The sequence below is a fragment of the Liolophura sinensis genome, chromosome 13, assembly GCF_032854445.1.
Source record: "Liolophura sinensis isolate JHLJ2023 chromosome 13, CUHK_Ljap_v2, whole genome shotgun sequence".
NCBI classification, from domain to species: domain Eukaryota; kingdom Metazoa; phylum Mollusca; class Polyplacophora; order Chitonida; family Chitonidae; genus Liolophura; species Liolophura sinensis.
Window position 1 is genome coordinate 2,711,815 of NC_088307.1, and position 25,285 is coordinate 2,737,099.

At 37.9% G+C, this 25,285-nt stretch overlaps 2 protein-coding genes across 2 annotated transcripts; one reads left to right on the forward strand and one right to left on the reverse strand.

Moving 5' to 3' along the window:
• The first annotated feature begins 99 nt into the window (after nucleotides 1–99).
• On the forward strand, nucleotides 100–10,904 carry LOC135480404 (phytanoyl-CoA dioxygenase domain-containing protein 1 homolog). Its single transcript, XM_064760235.1, has 12 exons — nucleotides 100–126; nucleotides 1,701–1,841; nucleotides 2,570–2,645; nucleotides 3,467–3,514; nucleotides 4,102–4,196; nucleotides 4,493–4,645; nucleotides 6,364–6,426; nucleotides 7,232–7,253; nucleotides 7,877–8,002; nucleotides 9,209–9,337; nucleotides 9,980–10,106; nucleotides 10,456–10,904. The coding sequence occupies exons 1-12, from the start codon at nucleotides 100–102 to the stop codon at nucleotides 10,511–10,513; spliced, it is 1,065 nt and encodes a 354-aa protein (XP_064616305.1). The 3' UTR covers nucleotides 10,514–10,904.
• Nucleotides 10,905–17,834: 6,930 nt separating this feature from the next.
• Nucleotides 17,835–25,139, reverse strand: LOC135480660 (ribosome-recycling factor, mitochondrial-like). The gene is made up of 7 exons (XM_064760556.1): nucleotides 25,112–25,139; nucleotides 23,220–23,480; nucleotides 21,771–21,920; nucleotides 21,090–21,208; nucleotides 20,216–20,307; nucleotides 19,129–19,288; nucleotides 17,835–18,789 (listed from the first exon to the last, which is right to left on the reverse strand). Exons 2-7 carry the CDS (start codon nucleotides 23,470–23,472, stop codon nucleotides 18,709–18,711), a joined length of 855 nt encoding a protein of 284 aa, XP_064616626.1. The 5' UTR covers nucleotides 23,473–23,480; nucleotides 25,112–25,139; the 3' UTR covers nucleotides 17,835–18,708.
• Nucleotides 25,140–25,285: the final 146 nt, after the last annotated feature.

The following is a 25,285-nucleotide window of genomic DNA, read 5'->3' on the forward strand; positions in this document are numbered from 1 at the left end:
TTAAACACTTGGCGAGGGGAGGGCTTTCTGAAAATGCCGCGCTGCCATTGGCTAACCCTGGTGGTGTAACCTATTGACCTTTGCGCTTTCAACAACAACATGGCTACCGAAGGACAGCTTGCCAAGGTTTGTTTGTTGTCCTGGCTTGTGGATAGTGTTTGGGGGAAAGGTCACTTCTTCTTCAGGAAAAGGTCGTGGTTATTAATGCACACATGTTATCAGCGAGATAAAGGAATGTGAGAAAACACTTCAAAGTCTGACATAAATGATAAATTGGTCGCCAGTACGTAGTAGAGCAATCCATGGGAGATCACTCTGAAGGCACGGAATCGCACTCCAAACTAATTAGGCTTGCTGGTAGCCCAATTATAGGCTACATCAACTGTTAACATGTAGTTGAGGAACAGTCAGTGTAGGCCTACTCGGACTAGCTCACTGGTACTCCGTAAGATTTTCAGCCTTTCAAAAATTTACGAAAAATTGTCCTTAATTTGAATTGTGCATATTTAATCATTTTATATGATTGATAGTGTCTACGTACTGTCTGCGCTCAGTTGTCTTTTCCCAAAGCTCTCCAGTACGAATTTAGCTATGGAATATCCTAACTGTGGCTGAAACACAGAGTCTTCCTCATATGGGTTTGCCTATTTTGTGTCAATGACATTATTAATTATTTGTTCACCTGAATGCTTACCAACAGTTTCAGAAAGATCAGCTGATACATGTAGGATACATATGTAAGGCAGTATTCAGTGTACAGTATCAGTACAGTATCAGTTGGATAGCTAGTTTTCCTTCACCTGTTCATATGGGTAAACCTGTATAAGTATGCATATTTGCATACAGGTACTAACATAGCCAAAATATTATATGCCTGTTTCAGCATTAACACATTTATTTTTTCCCTCTTGTCAAAATGTATTTACATGTAAAAGAAACAAGAAGACAACACTAAACCAGATGCATAGTTTTGCGTTTTTGTGATGTTACATAAGCGAGATACCACAGTACATAGTAATCAAAATTGCACACATTAAGATAATCGAGAGTGCTGCCATGTTGTCAATTTTAACCAAGTTGGTGCAAGTTATTTCTATAACCTGAGAATGCAGCTGTTCCCGTTGACTTTACACAAACACTCATTGTCAGATAACAGTACTGAAATTCCATCTTTCTGACAAAATTCTCTGTCAGCATACAGCATTGCCATTTAAGTCCACTTTCATCATAATTGGTGGATTTGTTTACATCCAGTTGTACTCCACTCTTGTTCATTGTTCAAGGAGGATGGGAATAATGTGTGATGTTGTTGATGTTCTCTGTTCACAGTTCAAGGAGGATGGTATATTGTGTGATATTGTTGTCAATATTGTAATGTTGTCAATGTTTTCTGTTCACAGTTCAAGGGGGATGGATATTATGTGTGTTGTTATCAGTGTTCTGTGTTCAAAGTTCAAGGAGGATGGGAATAATGTGTGATGTTGTTGATGTTCTCTGTTCACAGTTCAAGGAGAAAGGGTATCGTGAGTGATGTTGTTGATGTTCTCTGTTCACAGTTCAAGGAAGATGGGAATAATGTGTGATATTGTTGTCAATATTGTAATGTTGTCAGTGTTCTCTGTTCACAGTTCAAGGAGGATGGGAATAATGTGTGATATTGCTGTCAATATTGTAATGTTGTCAATGGTCTCTGTTCACAGTTCAAGGAGGATGGGTATGTGGTTCTGGATAACTTCCTCACTGAAGATCAAATTGAGAGTTTAAAGTCTGAATGCTGGCGTCTGGTAGAGGAAATGAAGCCTGAAGAACACAGCTCAGTGTTTGAGACAGGCAGTAAGCAGGTCAGGTCAAATTTAAAAAAAAAAATAAGTGATACAATCTAATATTTCTTTTTTGATTGCTCCCTTTTGAACTATATACTGGCACTTTTGATGCACCTATATTAGCTTTAATGGTCCATGGTATTTAAACTGTACAAACACTTGTTGTGAATAATTTAACACAATGCTTTCAGAAAAATTATTGTTATTTTACAAGGGTGTGGAAGTTTTCTTTCTTAAAATAATTCATGAAATATTTTCAGTATTAATTTTTATAATCATTTATTGTAACATATTGAAGAATTTGCGTCACTTTTCTCCTTTGCCAGCTCTTGCTGGCTTCCTCTCCAGCCTTCCGGATGGTCGTTGGATTCCTCCAGGCTCTGCCTGGTTTGACATCACGGCGTTGTAATGTCCATGGTGCTCTGAGCAATTTATAGATTGTACATTCTGTAATAGAAAACTATACATTGATAACTTTCAGACTTGATCAAAATATGTTTTCGGTTTACGCTTGCAGTGTAAGTAAACATTTATGGATTTGGCATGACACTCCAATCAAATGGAGAACAAGTGCCATTTGTTAATAAAGTGGATAGTGCATTGAATTGTGACAAAACTATGAATGTTTGGCCAAGTGTGACTTTTGAGTACTTGACCTACAGCTTTGTTGTATGTGGCAACTTCCTTCTCCAATAAATTATACAGGTAATATAAATACTAATCTAGCCACATGTTTTTATTTTCAGAAAAGCGATGACTACTTCATGAACAGTGTGGACAAAATTCGATACTTTTACGAAGCAGGTGTTGTTGATGAAGCCGGTAATGAAATGTTCGGATGTACATATAAATTTGTGTGCACTAAAATGTTTTATTCATGAAGTATGTATGAGAATACATCAGTACGCATAATGAAACAATTGCGAACAGTTAATTGAAGACCAGTCAGGACACTTGCCTCAGTTGGCATAGACTTACCTGTTCATTTATTTCCACTGTGAAACTTGGCAGAAGTACTTAGTGTGGCATACATGAAGCGGTGAAATACATAGATTAACAGCATAGACCACAGTGGTGGGAATCTTTGACCAAAGAGGTGATCGGTTCATGGTGCATGTAGACTCATGTCATGCCAAAGACAGTGGTAATTGAGTCTTGAGTCTTCATCACATGGCACATGACATTAAAGGAAAGCCCACAGACGCACTGACCCAGTGTCATTAAGGGAAAGCCCACAGACGCACTGACCCCGTGTCATTAAGGGAAAGTCCACAGACGCACTGACCCAGTGTCAGGATATTCTGCGTAACAAATGTGGGTGTCCTTCTTGGTGTGTAGGGCATAGTACATGTGCTTTAGTTATGCATCACAGCAAACACAGCTGTTAAAGGACAAGATAGCACCTGACTAAAGCACATTTCAGTCGAAAGCAGGATTCTCAGGATGTCTGAGAAGCATCATGCTTTATTAGTTTAATGAGATTTCCCCAAATAACATTGAAAACAACATAGCAATTCTGCACAAAGGGCTGGTGTGAATCAAGACAGGTGCTGTCTTTCACTTTAAGAAAGTAGCTTTTTTCTCCAACCAGAAGCCTGCGTTGTGTTGTCAGTGATGTTTAGAATTTTTTCCACTCCACACAGGACGTTTAAAGGTGGACAAACATCGATCGCTAAACAAAATAGGGCATGGTGAGAACCTTCTTCTTACATCTTACAAATCCCCTCTTTTTTTCATTCGTAGTGAACGTGATGGCACAGTTATGAATAGTCCATAGTGTACTTGGTCCATCCTTAAAAAATTCTTTGTTGGGTGAAACCCTTCCCCCAGTTGGTATTATGGCTAATGAAAAAAGATAGATATTTCAAAGATATTAACATAAAGAGAAAAAAAAGCCCTGTCAAAATTACAAAATTTCATAGTAGAGTCTATTTTTAGGGGATCGGTTGTGTTACGCCCAACAAACTTATTTTTAATGATGGCCATGTTCATTAAAGTCACAAATGTACATATCATAGACAGAGTAGGATCTTAGCTGACAGCTATTGGATATCTGCAAAGCTTAATATTTTCTGTCATGAAGTGGAGAGTTACTGAGACATTAGAAAGTTCAACTGTAGAGAAAATTGACCTCAGTTTTGTGTGGTGAAGCATATCACATGCAGAAACAGAAATGGAAAACAATTTTGATTTTTACTCCATTGTTTCCAAAATTGGCTAGTTGTTCATGTTGTTGTATTTTGAACATATACTATCTCTTCTACCAAACTGTCCTTAGGACCTGAGGTAATGGATGGTAGTTTGAGATTACTAGAGTTTGTGGTACCTGGACATGAGGTGATGGATGATAGTTTGAGATTACTAGAGTTTGTGGTACCTGGACATTTTCATATGTGTACATGTATACAGTATTTCACCTAAAGTTTAGTATTTTTCAAGTGACATATTTTGTTTGATTTCAATAGATTCTCCCACTTTATAGGAACACCGAAGAGTATTTTGTTTGATTAATTTATTATCAGAAAAAACTTGTGTTGGTATCAAAAGTAACATTTTAAGGCTTTTACATGCGTCTTAGAGTAAATTTTAACATACTGAACATGGCTGAAATACCAAATGCCAAAACTGAACAGTATCTTTAAGATGTTAAAAGTTCAGTTTTTTAGCAGACTTTGAAAGAATACTCAAAGCATATGATTCATTTCTCGAACTTCTATTGGTATTTATTTTGTATTTATGTTGATTTATTCTCATGTGCTTTTTCAGCCCTGCATTATTTAAATCCAGTCTTCCGAAAAGTGACCTTTGGTACCAAAGTTAAGGTACTAGTATAATTCTACTTTTATATACTTTTCTTGAGAGAAGCAATTGCTGTCAGTTGAAATTATTGTCTCTTAATTATGAGCTGTTACCATAGCAACCAGTACTGCAGGCATGATACGATTGCCATAACGGTTTTGTGCTGCTCTCAGAATGAAAAAGATATGCTGATGAACATGTAAAACGCTTTTGTTTTTCAGTCCAACTTTTATTTTTGTATTTTGTACATGTCTGAACAATATGGCAACATAGACTTTTAAACATTTGTTATATTTATTTTAGTTTAAAAAAAAGTAAACTTAAGAAATATATAAAAATATGCTTCACAATATTATTCTCCTAAAATATGATGACAACACAGCATATTGGGTATTTCTGGACCAGTGGCATCTAACAAATTGCATTTGCCAGTGCACTTTGTTTTACCTAATTCTCCTAAAGGGGTGTGTGTAATTTGCTATTTTTTAAGCATTTTCATGAACATTTAGAATAAATCCCTGATTGATTCACACATGTAAATTGATAAGAGGCCGTATTTCATCGGTTACGTGTGACCATGTGCCAGCTATCACACTGTTGTCACTGCTCAGGTTTTACTCTCTGTGCTGTAGCCGTATTTCACCGGTTACGTGTGACCATGTGCCAACTATCACACTGTTGTCACTGCTCAGGTTTTACTCTCTGTGCTGTAGCCATATTTCACCGGTTACGTGTGACCATGTGCCAACTATCACACTGTTGTCACTGCTCAGGTTTTACTCTCTGTGCTGTAGCCGTATTTCACCGGTTACGTGTGACCATGTGCCAGCTATCACACTGTTGTCACTGCTCAGATTTTACTTTCTGTGCTGTAGCCGTATTTCACCGGTTACGTGTGACCATGTGCCAGCTATCACACTGTTGTCACTGCTCAGATTTTACTTTCTGTGCTGTAGCTGTATTTCACCGGTTACGTGTGACCATGTGCCAACTATCACACTGTTGTCACTGCTCAGGTTTTACTCTCTATGTTGTAGCCGCATTTCACCGGTTACGTGTGACCATGTGCCAGCTATCACACTGTTGTCACTGCTCAGGTTTTACTCTCTATGTTGTAGCCGTATTTCACCGGTTACGTGTGACCATGTGCCCACTATCACACTGTTGTGGGTTTTATTCTCTGTGCTGTAGCTGTATTTCACCGGTTACGTGTGACCATGTGCCAGCTATCACACTGTTGTCACTGCTCAGATTTTACTCTCTATGCTGTAGCCGTATTTCACCGGTTACGTGTGACCATGTGCCAACTATCACACTGTTGTCACTGCTCAGGTTTTACTCTCTGTGCTGTAGCCATATTTCACCGGTTAAATGTGACCATGTGCCAACTATCACACTGTTGTCACTGCTCAGGTTTTACTCTCTGTGCTGTAGCTGTATTTCACCGGTTACGTGTGACCATGTGCCAACTATCACACTGTTGTCACTGCTCAGATTTTACTTTCTGTGCTGTAGCTGTATTTCACCGGTTACGTGTGACCATGTGCCAGCTATCACACTTGTCACTGCTCAGGTTTTACTCTCTGTGCTGTACCCGTATTTCACCGGTTACGTGTGACCATGTGCCAACTATCACACTGTTGTCACTGCTCATGTTTAACTCACTATGCTGTAATCTTCTATATTATAGTCTGTCATGTGAGGATAACTTCAGAGCTACATTTGCTTTTTGCATTCTCAGGATGTGGCCAAGTGCCTTGGGTTGGTTGACCCTGTCGTGGCTCAGAGCATGTATATATTCAAGGTAAATCAGAATTCTTAACTTCATTGTATTCAAATATATTTCATTTGTGTGTTTGTATGGTGTGCTCAAAAATATTTAAACTTTATGAGCGCAACAAATTTTATGGGTGGCGGAAACCAATATACGCATGTAGCTCCCAGACAATAGTGCACAATTAAGATGTCAGTCAAGCTGGCGGTAGTTGGATTTGAACACACAATCTTATCTGTTAGGGCTGCTCATCTGAACTCTCTAAGGGAGTCTCTTTGATTTATTTATTTTATTTGGTTGTTGTTTAATGCCATAGTTCAAACTTTGTCACATATACTCTGGCCATATATCATTTTTTTGCTTGAGAAAACCAGAGCGCCTGAAGTAAACCTTTGGTGAGTTACTGGTGAGATTTCCCACAGTTCATAGCTACATATATAGTCTGTTGGCAGAAGACAGGGAGTCTCTTATGAACTTCATGTAAGACAACATGAGAGCACAGTGTTGTTCGCTTATTTTCACCAATGACCCAAGTGCAATGCAAGAAGGGGAAACGTTGGAAATCTTGAAATGTTACTGAACCTACATTGCATGTGACCTAGCAATTGAAAGACAACCTCCTTAACCATTTGACTGCATTTGGCTCCCACCAGACAGTGTACATTGCCTAGTTAGGGAATTCCCAGTTCTGAATGTTTAGTATTTGAGCTGTTCAATGCAACAAGATTATAACAACCATAGCCATAGTTGTTATAGTTTTTGGTCACCATAGCAACACACATGTTTATTGTATTTCACAAGGGCAATACATGATTTATGTTTTCTTATTTTTCAGCAACCAGGCATTGGTGGCGAAGGTAAGTTCATTTCATAACAAAGTAATCATTGTTAATGGCGCTAGAAAATAGTTACGTCCTTAACAAGGCTATGCTGGATTTTTGGCCAAAAAATGCATAATTATTCATTAAGTCAAGTTTATTCATTTACCTATGGCACCTCAGATTAATGCCTTTCTGTAAATACGACTCGCACCTGCATGTACTATTTATAGTGTTAAAATGATTCCAAACATGGAACAAAACTTATGATGTAGGCCACACTAAATTTTAAGAGCTTTGTTTTTTTTTGACTGATTTTGGATGTTAACACATGCGCAGACCACAGTGATATTTTGTGAATGGTAAAGTACTGCCATGCATGAGATTGCTCCTTTAAAAACAGCAGTAATTGTTGTTCTATGGGATTTAAACTCTCTTGGTACCAGTATAACACAGATTCTAGTGCTGCAAATTTGGCTGATGCCACTGGGTTTTGAACCAGCATCCTCAGAGCCAGGAATCTAGTCACCAGCAATACATGTTAACCATCTGGACTCCCACAAACACACAGTGCAGTATTATACTGTGACATCCTTTTGATTGAATACCAGTTTACATACACCTTTCACACTTTTCTGTAAAACTCTATGTATTTTTGACAGTGGTGCCTCACCAAGACGCCTCTTTTCTCTACACCCAGCCTTTCAATCTCTATGGTTACTGGATTCCCCTGGAAGACGTCACGCTGGAAAACGGATGCCTCTGGTTCATTCCAGGTTCACACAAAGGTATCTTGCTGCTTTTTAACCTTTTCTTGTACATCTTTTCGTTTTTGCATCTAAGATTTTAAAAACCTATTTATAAAAAAAATTTCTTCTTCTTCTTCTAGTACCGCCTGTCTGTTTTCAAAATTAGCAGATCAGATCAGCGGAATAAATCCAACTACCACACTTGATGATACATGTTTCTTTAATTATTTTGCTTGATTGGGGTGTCATGCCATACCCGAAATTTTCACTTGTACCACGGCTGTTAATTCCCCACAGTGCAAAAAAAACAGTGTGCATGAGATAAACCACAGACCTCTGGCAAGTCATTGACATACATGTGATGTTCAGATTAAAATCACACCAAAACAAACTACATGTATGTGATCTATATTAAACCTTCTTGTTTTTAACAAAGTGGTCCAAATCTGTGTACTCTTTTGTTCTTTCCTTTAGTAAGTCAGACTTTTGGGCGTAGGTTTAACTTGTAGGTTTCTCAGTATCTTTAGATGTCAAATTAACATGGAAGATATAGGGTGAATAGAAGGAAAATTAGAAATGAGAGAGCAGCACCAAGACGTGGATGTACATGTAAGAGAAATGTAGCAGTCTGCCAGTCACGTTGATCACACATTAACTTGGGTAGGTATTACAGCTATGCGTCAATATAGAGGCCAAACGTACATGCAGGACATTCAGATCTGAACCGTCTAAAATTCCTGTTGTTTGGAAATGTATGTCATTGTTTGGAAATGTATGTCATTGTTTGGGTAAGTGGGAAGGTCTGCTAGAACCCTGCGGATGGTCGTGGGTTTACCCTGGGCTCTGCCCGTTTTCTTTCCACCATAATGCTGGCCGTCGTCTTATAAGTGAAATATTCTTTAGCATGACGTAAAACACCAATCAAATAAATAAATAAATAAATAAATGTCATTGTTTGGAAATGCATGTCATTGTTTGGAAATGCATGTCATTGTTTGGAAATGTATGTCATTGTCTGGAAATGTATATCATTGTTTGGAAATGTATGTATTTGTTTCGAAATGTATGTATTTGTTTTGAAATGTATGTCATTGTTTGGAAATGTATGTATGTGTTTGGAAATGTATGTCATTGTTTGGAAATGTATGTATTTGTTTGGAAATGTATGTCATTGTCTAGAAATGTATGTCATTGTCTGGAAATGTATGTCATTGTTTGGATGGCTGAATACATATTTATTCACAGATGGTTTGCTCAATAACCGCCGATTTGTCAGGAACCCAAACTATGCTCAGGATGGGAAGCAAATGATTTACACCAATCCAATGCCAGAGATTGACCAGTCACAATATGTTCCTGTAGAAGTCAAGAAAGGTACAAGTCGACTCATACCTATCCAATACCTGATTAACAAATAGTTTTGTTTATGCCATATTTATTGATTTGATCATTTGATTAAGGTTTTGTGACACACTCAAGAATATTTCACTTACCGGTTCATGGTAGTTTGGAGGAAACTGGGCACTGCACTGTATACCAAAATGTGGGACCTTTCCCGCCTAAAAGTCATTCAGGTCAAAGCTGTGTATATTCTGGGACAAATAGAATAATATATCTTATTTTAATCTCAGGTATACTGTTCATTCCTGCCTTTACAATGACATTTTGTGGGCAAACTGGTAACATAATATTTCTCTATACAAGAGAAAAATAGTCAATCCAGCTTGGACCTGAGTTTCTATTGTGCCTGAAAAAGTGGTCTATTAGTTAGATTTTTCTGGCATGTGCCAAGGCACTGTGATTTCCTCCTGCCTCTTACTGCTTCACGTGTATTTTAATGGTTTCCTCATGTCTCTAACTGGTTTCCCTCTGCCTCTTACTGGTTTCCTCTCTCCTCTTACTGGTTTCCTCTGCTCATAGATGTGATTATTAAGATGCCAAAAACAGTTATCAAGTAAATAAATAAATGATTAAATTAATGAACCGATGACTGAATCAATCAGTGTCTGTGTGCAGGTTCCCTGGTGCTGATACACGGTCTGGTTGTGCACAAGAGTGAACAGAACAAATCCAACAAGTCCCGTCACGTTTACACATTCCACGTGTACGATGCTCATCAGACCGACTACAGCCAGGAGAACTGGTGAGCTTGTAACAATATCTCTGTCAATTATGGCCGTATTTGCGTATTAATTAGTACTGTGGTGGGTTTATCACGTCCTATGTTTCTAACAACAACAGAACTCAAAATGAGTCGGTAGTGCGAAATCTTGGGTCAGATATATTACATGCACATGTGTGTGCTTTTGTGGGAGAGATATATATAACAACCGCAATCAAGAAATAAATGAATGAGAATGTTTTGTTAATGTTCATGCCTTGTACTAGTATTTGTTCAGTGCTCGTTTGTATTTTCCGAGAAAATTTTCACATGTTTTTAAAAACAAATTTATTATCCAAGGAAATAAAATAATTTTGTTATTTCATTCTAGGATTCTGCCAACAGCAGCTGGAACTTTTGCAAAACTTTACCATACCTCAGAGCAGTGATCTGTATGTCTGTGTTGCTGACAGGTGCTCTGGATTCAGTGCAATGCTGGTGATCTTCTCATACTGAATTCAATCCAAGTGTCAATAATCATTAATTTTTTTATGATCTTGAGAGACTGTATAAATTACAATTCAGATGTATGAATTTGCCGTTTTGCAATTAGCGGCATTTTGAAGTTAACCATAATTTTGCAGTTTAGCGTAATTTTTCAGTTCAGCGTAATTTTGCGGTTCAGCATACGTGTCTGTAGTGATATTCATGGGGCATAATGGCATGGGGAATTTGGATGTTATGTAAATGTTTAGGCCTACAAAGGACACTAAACTTCCTTATATCAGGAGGTTATAACTTCCTTATGACCAAACTAAGTTGTGCTGGTCTGTCATCTAATTTGTTATTTTCCGGACTAAAATTAAAATTCCTGGTATGCTGTTACATCTATTTAAATTGTGTCATATTTCCTTCTTTCCTTCTTTCCGACAGCTCTAGTAGTTTGGCCCACATTTAAAATCTACTGTGTAGAAACAATGTCAAGTTATGACCCAGCCATATACAGCTTTATAACCGGAAAAAATGTTTTTTTCTCCAGTATTAGCCAGTATTTGCGTGTTTATGGGCTTTTCCACATCTTTCCTTTTAGCTACTCCAGAAGAGGGAAAATTTCAGCTCTTATTTTTTTTCATGTATCAAATCATATATATATATTCATATAGGTACATTTTAAAGTCATCAGATGTACATAATGGTCTGTAACAACATACTCAGCTATAGTACACGATATGGCATCATGTTGTATCCCAACTCAGAGGAGCATTGTGTTGTCACAAATTTGGGGCATTACCACACAATGTACACGATGTACATAATGGTCTGTAACAACATACACTCAGCTGTAGTACACGATATGGCATCATGTTGTATCCCAACTCAGATGAGCATTGTGTTGTCACAGATTTGGGGCATTACCACACAATGTACACGATGTACATAATGGTCTGTAACAACATACTCAGCTGTAGTACACGATATGGCATCATGTTGTATCCCAACTCAGAGGAGCATTGTGTTGTCACAAATTTGGGGTATTACCACACAATGTACACGATGTACATAATGGTCTGTAACAACATACACTCAGCTGTAGTACACGATATGGCATCATGTTGTATCCCAACTCAGAGGAGCATTGTGTTGTCACAAATTTGGGGCATTACCACACAATGTACACGATGTACATAATGGTCTGTAACAACATACACTCAGCTGTAGTACACGATATGGCATCATGTTGTATCCCAACTCAGATGAGCATTGTGTTGTCACAAATTTGGGGCATTACCACACAATGTACACGATGTACATAATGGTCTGTAACAACATACTCAGCTGTAGTACACGATATGGCATCATGTTGTATCCCAACTCAGAGGAGCATTGTGTTGTCACAAATTTGGGGCATTACCACACAATGTACACGATGTACATAATGGTCTGTAACAACATACTCAGCTATAGTACACGATATGGCATCATGTTGTATCCCAACTCAGAGGAGCATTGTGTTGTCACAAATTTGGGGCATTACCACACAATGTACACGATGTACATAATGGTCTGTAACAACATACACTCAGCTGTAGTACACGATATGGCATCATGTTGTATCCCAACTCAGATGAGCATTGTGTTGTCACAAATTTGGGGCATTACCACACAATGTACACGATGTACATAATGGTCTGTAACAACATACTCAGCTGTAGTACACGATATGGCATCATGTTGTATCCCAACTCAGAGGAGCATTGTGTTGTCACAGATTTGGGGCATTACCACACAATGTACACGATGTACATAATGGTCTGTAACAACATACTCAGCTGTAGTACACGATATGGCATCATGTTGTATCCCAACTCAGATGAGCATTGTGTTATTTGTCACAAATTTGGGGCATTACCACACAATGTACATGATGTACATAATGGTCTATAACAACATACTCAGCTGTAGTACACGGCATCATGTTGTATCCCAACTCAGATGAGCATTGTGTTGTCACAGATTTGGGGCATTACCACACAATGTACACGATGTACATAATGGTCTGTAACAACATACTCAGCTGTAGTACACGATATGGCATCATGTTGTATCCCAACTCAGAGGAGCATTGTGTTGTCACAGATTTGGGGCATTACCACACAATGTACACGATGTACATAATGGTCTGTAACAACATACTCAGCTGTAGTACACGATATGGCATCATGTTGTATCCCAACTCAGAGGAGCATTGTGTTGTCACAAATTTGGGGCATTACCACACAATGTACACGATGTACATAATGGTCTGTAACAACATACTCAGCTGTAGTACACGATATGGCATCATGTTGTATCTCAACTCAGAAGAGCATTGTGTTGTCACAAATTTGGGGCATTACCACACAATGTACACGATGTACATAATGGTCTGTAACAACATACTCAGCTATAGTACACGATATGGCATCATGTTGTATCCCAACTCAGATGAGCATTGTGTTGTCACAAATTTGGGGCATTACCACACAATGTACACAATGTACATAATGGTCTGTAACAACATACTCAGCTGTAGTACACGATATGGCATCATGTTGTATCTCAACTCAGAGGAGCATTGTGTTGTCACAGATTTGGGGCATTACCACACAATGTACACGATGTACATAATGGTCTGTAACAACATACTCAGCTGTAGTACACGATATGGCATCATGTTGTATCCCAACTCAGATGAGCATTGTGTTGTCACAAATTTGGGGCATTACCACACAATGTACACGATGTACATAATGGTCTGTAACAACATACTCAGCTGTAGTACACGATATGGCATCATGTTGTATCCCAACTCAGATGAGCATTGTGTTGTCACAAATTTGGGGCATTACCACACAATGTACACGATGTACATAATGGTCTGTAACAACATACTCAGCTATAGTACACGATATGGCATCATGTTGTATCCCAACTCAGAGGAGCATTGTGTTGTCACAAATTTGGGGTATTACCACACAATGTACACGATGTACATAATGGTCTGTAACAACATACACTCAGCTGTAGTACACGATATGGCATCATGTTGTATCCCAACTCAGAGGAGCATTGTGTTGTCACAAATTTGGGGCATTACCACACAATGTACACGATGTACATAATGGTCTGTAACAACATACACTCAGCTATAGTACACGATATGGCATCATGTTGTATCTCAACTCAGATGAGCATTGTGTTGTCACAAATTTGGGGCATTACCACACAATGTACACGATGTACATAATGGTCTGTAACAACATACTCAGCTGTAGTACACGATATGGCATCATGTTGTATCCCAACTCAGATGAGCATTGTGTTGTCACAAATTTGGGGCATTACCACACAATGTACACGATGTACATAATGGTCTGTAACAACATACTCAGCTGTAGTACACGATATGGCATCATGTTGTATCCCAACTCAGAGGAGCATTGTGTTGTCACAAATTTGGGGCATTACCACACAATGTACACGATGTACATAATGGTCTGTAACAACATACTCAGCTGTAGTACACGATATGGCATCATGTTGTATCCCAACTCAGAGGAGCATTGTGTTGTCACAAATTTGGGGCATTACCACACAATGTACACGATGTACATAATGGTCTGTAACAACATACTCAGCTATAGTACACGATATGGCATCATGTTGTATCCCAACTCAGATGAGCATTGTGTTATTTGTCACAAATTTGGGGCATTACCACACAATGTACACAGTGTAAATGTACATTTTATCGAGTTAAATTTTCTTCAGCCGTTGTTAGACAAGCTCGTAACAGATTTATTATACGTGCTTACATAATTATGTGCTAAAGAACATTTTGAAGAAATTGTGAATAAAACTCATATACAATTAATTTTTCTTAAAAATGGTAAATAAATGTCAATTTTAATCTAATTATTCGCATATTAAAACAACATTTGAACAAGAATAAAATTTGTATTAATTTTTATATTATTGGCAGTTTATCATATACTTTTTTAAAATTTCTCACCTGCCCAATGTTTTATCGTTCAAAAAATGACATTATAGATAATATCGTTTTGCAATGAACGTTTCACATAATTTCATAGTTTGCACAAATACGGCAATCCGAGCGTGCAGTCTAGTCTTTTTTAGGACATAGGTTATGGAATGTGGATTCAAAATGCATGGCCAGATTTAATTTGATTGGTTCTCATGGAAACAGGTGCCTGGGTGTTAACCTTTGAGTTTAAAGATAAGTGCCAGAGAAGATGTGTCAGTGTACAAGATAATTAACACCTGTCCAGAAGCCATAGAAGATGTAATTTGGCATAAATCAGAATTTAAAAAATTCATTACATCGAGAATTATTTTATCTTGAGATATGTTTGTGATTATATTCCGATTTTGATGAAATCATGTGACGATTTAAGTATGTCTGGTACATTGCATGTTGTAATGTTAACAGAATCTTTGCTGTACGTAATGGTCACTTTATATATATGATTATTATGAAAATCACAATAAAAATGGTTTGTTTGTGTCATTAAAGATGCAAACTTCATAAAACTATGCAAATTAGTTCTCTGCACTCCACACTTCTCTCAGAATGTTTCAAAAGAGGCAGTTGAGAAGGCTGAAGAATTAGGGTATACCGCTGTATGCCATACAACTTGCTGACTGTGTGGACTGACTGGAATGGAATTTGTGCTAAATTAGAAAGCTAATGTACCTGCACGGAGAGTATACTACATAAGTATGATCAATCATACATAAATGTATGTAAATAAACACAAAGGGGTGGGGGTGACCAGAAGGCTTATCAGTAACTTGTTATGCTGGTGTAACCTGCAACGTACATTTCCAATAATCATGAAGATTGTGTTCATGTTGGTTTGTTCTGTGTTATTTAATTAGTTTCCTTGCTTGTTTGATTATGCGATTCTTGTTTAATACACAATAATATTTTACTCGTTGTTTGGCTCAGATGTTTTACAGAGACTCTCAGGCAGTTGACATATTTGATTGTCTCTGAAACTCTCTGTGTTTTGGATGTGTCTTTAAGTCAGCACGTTTGTCAGTGAAGGTGAAGGTTGGTGGGTCACCATAGATCTGATCGCTGTCAGGCATATGTAAACGAAAAAATTCTTCAGCACAGTGCTGAACAGAAATCAGATTAATACATTGGCAGTTAATTTTATGGGTGGAGGAATTGAGCGGCCTCACACGAATTAAAAGAGGAAGTTGTAACTTACTCTCTTGCCGTTCAGCATGAAGGGGATAGTGCAATGACTGGTTCACCCGTATCAGTATAAGGGTTCGGGTGGGGCGGCTTACTTGCCCTCAGGAAGGCGTCTCAGTGGAGCAGCACTAGATAAAAGAGCGGTGGAAATCCGTCCTGCAACAAGGAGGCACATTACATGCATTCTAAGGATTCCTTCGACGTCATGTGACTGAAGAGTTGTAAAGTATGACGTTAAACCCCAAGCACTCACTCCCAAACACAAATTCTTAACAGACAAGTACAGTATTTTATCTATAGTTTGGTCTGTAAAAGGGCATGTTGAGAAGCTCATGAACGCCTTAAACTGATACTTTTGATGCCAACAAATCAATTTTCCTGATAAGATATTAATCAAACTTCAAAGAAGACAAAAAACTATTAGCCCCATGATGAGTGCCAATCCAGGAAGCACCAAGGCAATGTTGCCAGTTTTGATTTATGATGTTGGGGCATTACAAAAAAAATAGACAACAAATAATATATCCCGAGTTATTTAGGAAAAGATAATTTCTTCTGACGTGTTTGGAAACTGTATAGATCAACTTCTAAAAGGGAATTCTTATGAAGCCATGGGATGTGCCATTTGATGTGCCATATGATGTGCCATGGGGTGTGCCATGGGGTATGCCATGTGATGTGCCATGGGGTGTGTCATGTGATGTGCCATGAGGTGTGTCGTGATGTGCCATGAGGTGTGTCATGTGATGTGCCATGGGGTGTGTCGTGATGTGCCATGTGCTGTGCCATGGGGTGTGCCAGTTGATGTGCCATGGGTTGTGCCAGTTGATGTACCATTGGGTGTGTCATGTGGTATGCCATGTGATGTGCCATGTGCTGTGCCATGGGGTGTGCCAGTTGATGTGCCATTGGGTGTGTCATGGAGTATGCCATGTGATGTGCCATGGGGTGTGTCATGTGATGTGCCATGGGGTGTGACGTGCTGTGCCATGGGAGGTGCCATATGGTATGCCATGTGATGTGCCATGGGTTGTGCATATTGATGTGCCATTGGGTGTGCCATGGGATGTACCATGTGGTGTGCCATGGGGTGTGCCTTGTGATGTGCCATGGGATGTGCCATGTGATTTGTTATCGGATGTGCCATGTGATGTGCCATGTTATACCAAGTGGAAACACGAGGCCATGTGATGTGCAATCTTACAGCAAACACATCACTCATAGCCCACCCATATATGGTCAAAAGGAAAAACAGATTTTGGGTAACTTAAGCAGAAACAGATGCGTTGTCAGGTTACAGAAATTACACCTGCCTGACTGGACAAAACCAGAAGTCCATTACCTATTTAACTCCCCTATAATTACCCACGGCACATTTCACATGTTACATCATCTGGAGAACCTTGCACCACCTGGTGGAGAAATATGCCAACCTCTTGGCTGGAAATTGTGAAATCAGTCATGGGAATTCTAATTGTAAAGTTCTGCTACAAGAACTGGCCACACCATGAAACGGACACTCCGTATTTAAAAACTACGGTTTGGCGGATCATTGTTGCTATACAGTTAAGAACCTGCTGACTATTTGTATATTTAAAAGCAACTTTAAAACAACTACTGTCAAAGAAATTGTCCCTTTATGAAACTGTTGTCAAAACTTTTTTTCAAGTCTGTCAACACAAGCGCGTTTGGAACATTTTTTCCCACCATGCATCAGCCATTTCTCAAATGTTTGTTGTGCAATAGAGAGAGAAAAAAATATGTCGCTGTGCAGATCCGTCACATAATGTGTTAGAGATCGAAAAAAAGTGTTAAATGCCATGGAGACCAGCTATAGGGAGGTAGAATTCTTCAGGGTAACTGACTTTTGATGAAACTGTGTGATGAAACAGGGTGGTGATTTCGACTGCCTCAATGTGCACGATTTTGCTTACTTTGAACAGAAATATCTCGGCTCACAAAAAACACAAGTTACACCATTCAAATTTCCTTTGTCTAATGTTTCTTTTAAGGTTACGTTTTGCACTGTAACACTAACGTAGTTCATACCATTTAATTCTTTGTTTAGTGCTTAGAACATACTGGTGAATTAGTTCATATGGAGTCCTGGACCTGACAAGCAGTCTGAAATAAAGCTAAACAGAGTAAGAAGGAAACTGGATCACCTCATGTTATACCCGAAAATCTTTATGAAGTAAAGACTAGTGAAAAGAACAGCGCATTGGCTAAACATAAACGTTTAATAATACGTATCAAATTCCCATTAATTCTACAAGGAACACCAGCTAGTCATGTTTGCGAGAAACAGAGCTCTTCACACTTTATCTGAACGAAACTCTTTACTGACATAATTTTCCATCAAAGTCCTGGTATCTTCTCTAAACAGATTGCACCAAGACAACTCAGGACATTATCAAAATGTGGAAAATAAAAATGATGTTTTTACATAATCGTTCTTAATGTCCAGCATTGACTCATTGTGATGTTGCTGTCATATTCCAACTAATGGTGGATATATCTGGCCAGGATATATTTGGCCAGGATATATCTGGCCAGGATATATCTGGCCAGGTCACAAGCTGATGTATTTAACAGATCATGATTTCAATGTAGGACAGACTGCGTTCACATGTGAGAGAGGTCAGATGATTCACAAATTTCAAAAGTTTCCTCTTCTTTATATCACTGATAAGTTGAATTCCCCTCACAGTTTGTTCATTAACTCATCAGAGGTTTCCACAGAATTTCATCCCACTTAAAAGGCATTGTAGATTCCACCTCATCACACAGATCCTCTCTCAGAAACAGAACCAACTTCTCATGCCACTGCCGCTGCTGACGTTCTCAACGTTTACGTCTATATCCTCCAGGTTCTACAAATCAATGTCCTAACAGCTCCTGCTGTTTTGCTTTCATCATAGCCTCAGCCTTTTCTGATGAACTGTGCATTTCATTTATAATCTAAAACATAGAAAAAATCAATTTTAATTGTTTCCTGAAAGGAAATCAAAAATTTCATAAATACAGCTGAAAAGTAAATTTCTTACATTCACTACATTACAGGGGGACTACCCTGTCTAAGGTGTTGATACAGTGTTAAAAAAGAATATTATTTTACAATAAAGAACAATATTAAACTGCCACATACATGTACTTGAAATATTGTATATAAAAATATTCTATATGTAACCATATTTTGGCTGGGTTTGAGAAGGTTAAAACTCCAAAAATAAGGACAAAATCTAGCCAAGAAGAAAGAAAAAGTGTGTATGGGGACTAAAGGGGGATAACTCTTCCTACCAGCGTTTGTATATTTTTAACCAGATCTTCAGGATGCGACGACTTGGCCTGTTTTAATTTCTTTGAATATTTGTTGTGAACATCTCGTAGTTTATCTTTTGTTGTGTCACAAATAGTCTTTGCTGACTTGGCCAGGTTTTCTCTGTGTTCCTTTGTAACCCTAAAAGAAAAAAAAAAAACCAAAAAATGAACACTTGAAAATTTACATCAAACACATGTAATCTGAATTAGAAGCTGAGCATTGCCAAATTGGCTGAGCAGCATTCAACTTCGTAGTGGAAAGAAAGAAAAATTCAATCTCAATTATAATTTTTGAACATAGTGGTCTAAACCCTGCAATCAACTGAATGACAAACAAATATTTTACAAATGTACTTTCTTGCTGTGTAACATCATAACACGATGTTTCACTCTCATGGACTCTCCCAAAGTTTCCCACCATCTTGAAAAGTATTATCTGTTGAGGTATACTATGTTACTCTTTTTTCAAGGAACTTAAGTCAGACAATCCAGGAAACTTGTTTCTAGGATCAAAAGCAGAATAATAGGCGAGTTTTGCATTTGAACAAATTTGTTAATGCATGTCAAAAAAAGTTCTACTGTATAATGTGACATGAAAATGTTAGACCACATTTGATGACAGTAATTTAGCCACCTCCTGTTTCACTGTGTCCCAGATGCACATGATGCTTTCTGGAGTACATGTACAGTATTAACACCAATCAAATCACAAATGACACGGGTTTCCTTCAGGAAACTTGACACATCTGTAAACTTGACACATCTCAAGTTCACAAAAGTTTGGTTCAATTTTTTTCGCTGTTCATCTGCTCAAAAGAACTTTTTGGACAACTTTTTTCGGACAACCATGTTACAGTGAATGTGATCCAAAAAAGTTGCCTAAAATTTGACAGATCACATGACACATCAGGACTTTTTTACCTGAAGCAATAAAAGAGTTCGAACTTGAAACTGCCCTACATGTCCTTCACTGTGCATGCTAGACACATGAGGCTGAGTTAACATGTTTCATCTGTAAATATTCCCTTGCTATTCTCAGCAGCCATTGTCCCAGAAGCCTCCTTACTTTGGGATTGGCACAAACAGAGTGTTTCCTTCCTGCTGAGGATTGACGTTCATCCCGGACTTCATGATAGCTTCCTTGACGGCTGGAAGATACTGTGTAAATGAAAAAAGCACAAGTTTATGTATTTATTTATTTGACTGGTGTTTTACGCCGTACTCAAGAATATTTATCGCTTATATGACTGCAGCCATCACTATGGTTTAAGGAAACTGAGCAGCTGGGGGGAAACCCATCTGCAGGTTACAGATAGACCTTCCCACGTATGGCCACTTCTGAGGAAGTCTGCCATGAGCTGGACTTGAACTCACAGTGACTTATAGGTACAAAACCTGAAACTCTTTAAGTCAGTTGTAGTGTCTGCCAAAGTTTTGACATCCTATCTATTAAGCTTGGCCTCCACCATGGATCTTTCACTTAAAATGGGCCCTGGGTAGAAGAGGACGTGAAATCGTATGGAGAGGATGAATTGGCCAATGTGAATTTGTGTTTGTTTTAGAGGTAGAAAACATAAAAATAACAGATCCATGATGAGAAATTCCCTAATTTGACGACCTAAAATTTTGACTAAGTTGCACATTTTGTGGGATTCCAAGAGTTCTATTGATGTTAGAAAGGTATTCTGAGGTTTGTTTGGAAGACAGGATGATATCCCACCGGAAAAGTACAAGTACATGTATTTTATGACATTTGTCTGCCTCTAAAAAGGCTAGTTCTGAGACAAAGTTTAAGGTCATTTAACGAAGGTGACTTGCTAAAAAGCTTCCCACAATCCATTAGGTACATCAGATATCCACGTTTTATGATAAGCATATATATGAATCTATTTACCAATCACATTTCATGGCTTCCCAGGGTAAAACCTAACTCATCTCACCTGGGGACAAGCAGAGAGGTTAATCATAACCAGGTGTGGAGACTTCTGAGCCACCTGGCCCAGTTGGTTGATTGGAAACGATCCATCCTCTGTGTCAGCCATAATACTGTCAAACACACCTGTGAATACACAGAAAGGCATTAAAGAAAAGACAACACTAGACCAAACATATATATATACATGGATAAAGTATCTAACAGCCAGTTGGGGGCCTTGTAATAATTCCTTATTAGCATTGTTGATTTATAGCTACCAAGATCGTCAGAAAAAAAAGTCTGTGGCCATTTATGTCTATTTTCACCATTCTTCCTCTGTGGCCATTTATGTCTATTTTCACCATTCTAACTCTGTGGCCATTTATGTTTATTTTCACTGTTCTTCCTCTGTGGCCATTTATGTCTATTTTCACCATTCTTCCTCTGTTGCCATTTATGTCTATTTTCACCGTTCTTCCTCTGTGGCCATTTATGTCTATTTTCACTTTTTTTGCTACAAACCTCAGCTTATACATGTATTATTTGTTGTCTGTTCTTTTAAAGTGTTAGTTTAACAACCACTATGCATTGTCATAACCAGACTTGTTGCCGTGTAAAAAGACTTAAAACCAGTATCCATTTACATTACCACGACTCCAATTCTTCCCTTATTAACATAAACACGAAAGTGAAAGTAGAAGCTGACCTATAGTAGTGCGTAGTGTGAGATGCCTTATGTACTCCTCTTTTTGATGCTCTAACACCTGCTGTAGGCCTGACCTGTAACCCTCCAGGTCTATCACTTCTCCCACTTCCTCCTCACTCAGATCCACCTTTGTACCACCAGGCTTTCCTCCTTGTAATATAAACATCAATGAATATTCACAAAATTACTCTATTTCACCTTAAGTTAAGTATTTTTCAACTGGCATTTTTTGCCAGGTAAAAAAGAGTAATTAAAGAATTAGATTGGGAAATCTACAAAATGTCATTGCTTACATATGTACATAAATTTTGTTTTTTTAAATAAAGCATTTGTAACTTTTCAAGACAATTAGTGAGAAATGATTCACACATATACTTTTAACCAGCTGAAATATTCTTAAGTAAAGCATAAAACACTAATCCCTCTCCGGCCGTAAGTGGGAAGGTCTGCCAGTAACCTATGGATGGTCGTGGGTTTCCCCCGGGCTCTGTCCAGCTTCCTCCCACCATAATGCTGGCCACCGTCATATAAGTGAAATATTCCTGAGTACGGCGTAAAACACCAATCAAATAGATAAATAAATAAAACACTAATCAAATAAATAAACGCACCATTTAAGTACTGAAAATACATTTATTTATATATTCATTTATATTTTTTTTAAGTACTTCTTTCTTTAATTTTTGTTTAAAGAAATTAACATTGTCAACAATTTTTCACATATATGTATATGACCGTCAGTTTCTATGGTGAAGATAACCAGGAATAACAACCAACCTTCAGGCTTCTCCATGTAAGACTACACTAAACAGCAGTGTAAATCGTAGACTTTCTGTAATTCTTCAACCTTTTCGTATGTTTGTAAGGAGTTTATTCACGCATATTCTGAAGACATTATTTTGTGTTGACTGATAAAATTATACTTTTTACGCAGCCCTGAAAGTGGCTAATCCAACCAATGTAGTTCTGTCTCCACACTCTTACTAAAAATGTGTATAAACTGTGCTGAAAGTTGCTTTTTCATACGCGAAAATGTTGAGTAATTTGGGTAATCGGAATTTGAAATCAGGTCGTCATATTTCTATTTTCTGAAATAAAAATTTAAAAATTCCTTGACTGGGGTTGAACCCACATCTCGTGTGACCTTAGCTATTGAAAGCAAAGCACCTTAACCATACGATCATGAGCAACTCTTCAAATACACATATATATTTTATTTGTACTTACCCAATATGAAATTAAATTTCCACAACACATCTTTTCAATAATTCCAAAGGCTAAAATCCACTCAAATTTTTGTTGAAATAACTTCTAAAATCTAAATATTTCATAAACCAGAACAGACCATTTGGTTTGCTTGGGGTTTAACATCACTTTCTGATTAAACCAAGATAGAAGTTGTTATTTATGCATGGGAATATCTAAAACAGTTCACATATCACTACATACCTTTTTTCTCTTTCTTAAATTTCTTCGCATAACTCCTCATACACAACACACACCCTGAAGGTTTCATGTTGCTGGACATCAAAGGTAGATTATCTTTTCTCCAGGCTTCATGTTGTCGAGTCGAAAGCAGCGTCATTGGACGAGTCATGTTACAGGTTTCAAATAATGCTAACCTCACTGGTTGTACTGATAATGCCTTCAATAGGTTGCCTCCCTTTATTTGTGAGAGACATATCCTTTGCAATACTGACATCCTGTCCACTGTAAATAATAATAGAAGCATACTTTACACTATATCAAATATTGCATAGTATCAGCTTTATGTATGAACAATAGTGCAGGTATATAGGCCCCACAAACAAACGCTTATCATACATGTAGGCCTAACTGGCTTATATTTACTTATTTATTTATTTGATTGGTGTTTTACACCGTACCCAAGAATATTTCACTTACATGATGGTGGCCAACATTACGGTGGGAGAAAACTGAGCATAGCCCAGGGGAAACCCACAACCATCTGCAGGCTGCTGGTAGACCTTTCCACGTACAACTGGTTTATACATGCCATTCAAAACTGAATGGATGTATATGTATGCTTGAGCTTTAACTTCGTACTTAACAACTTTTCAGTCATATGATAACGAAAAGTCATTAGGTGTGTGTACATATATGTGTCTTCGAGTCCATGCCACCAAAGTGTTGTCACCAATGAAGCATCATGCTGACGCAGGGGCGTAGGAAGTGGGGGTGGGGGTTGGGTCAAGGGGGCCATGCCCCCCCCCCCCCCCCCCACACTTTTCAGGTACAAGAAATACACTTGTAACAAAAACAGGCCCCTTCGCAGAATAAAACATCACACTATTGCAAATATATTTTCTCGGTAAACTAAACATGGTAAACTGCAATTTTCCCTGTGCACATTACTATTAGTATAGGGCCTACATTTTTTTTTGTCCTTGGGCCTACATATTTATATATGTTTATGAGTTAGCTCCCTTAGATGGGACTTGTCAGTTGATTGAAATGGAGCCGCCTGAAAAACTTCGTCGAGTTCAATGGTCGATAGATTCCTTTTTTACGACATCTGCAAATCGAACTTTGCTGTCTAGCAATACAAGCCCCTCCACAAGAGAACAAAGTCAGGCAGTGAAGTTACACCATCAACAGCAAATCAAGATGTAAACAACAGCAAAATAAACAACAACAACTACTATAGCTTAATACAATTGATATATAAATATTAGGCCTAAGAACTGCTGACAACTTTGTCATATGCCTGGGTATAATTTAAAAAAAAATATTTTATGGGATCTAAATTTGTATTTTTGAAAATTGGTCCACTCACAGTATTTAACCTAGGATAAAACGTCAAAGGTGTGTGATGACTTATTTAATATACAAAATCCCAACTTATCTTAATACTAGCTTCTAAAGTGTTATCATATGCGAAGCTTAGGCCTGAATGTTTGACAAAATTAGCATATAATAACAATTAATAATGGGTAAAAAAGCAGGCCTATACATAGGGCGTGCAATCTCTCCTATAGCCTGATTGGCATTTTTAAACATTTTTTTTTTACTATTATGGTATATTTTTTTACTAGGTTGCCAGTACTTTCAGTCGCAGATAAGAACTTTGTTTGGACTGAATCAGAGTGATCGAGATATTTTAAAATTCTAAGTCAATCATTATGAATGTAACTTTGTCTAATTTCGTCTACGTCACATCAATTGACAGTTGATATCCAGATCTGTTACCACATCAACTCGTTCCCAGTTTAATCATCTAAGATGTTATATACACCAGTCATAAACCTAGTCGACTGTCCATAACCGATTTAACCGATAAAAGCGTATGCTTTCTATGAAGCACGTGTTTGAAAGTTTACCTTATCTGCATCCACTGTACTAAACGTCATTGGTTTGTGGGTATGGCGTGGTTTGGTTCAAATTGCAAACTTAGAAAAATAGATAGAGGCGTGCAAATGGTAGTGAGAGCCAAATAAATTTGGTTTGATATGTTAGCTTTCAGAAAACCTGGAACCGTCTTAAAAATTATGCAT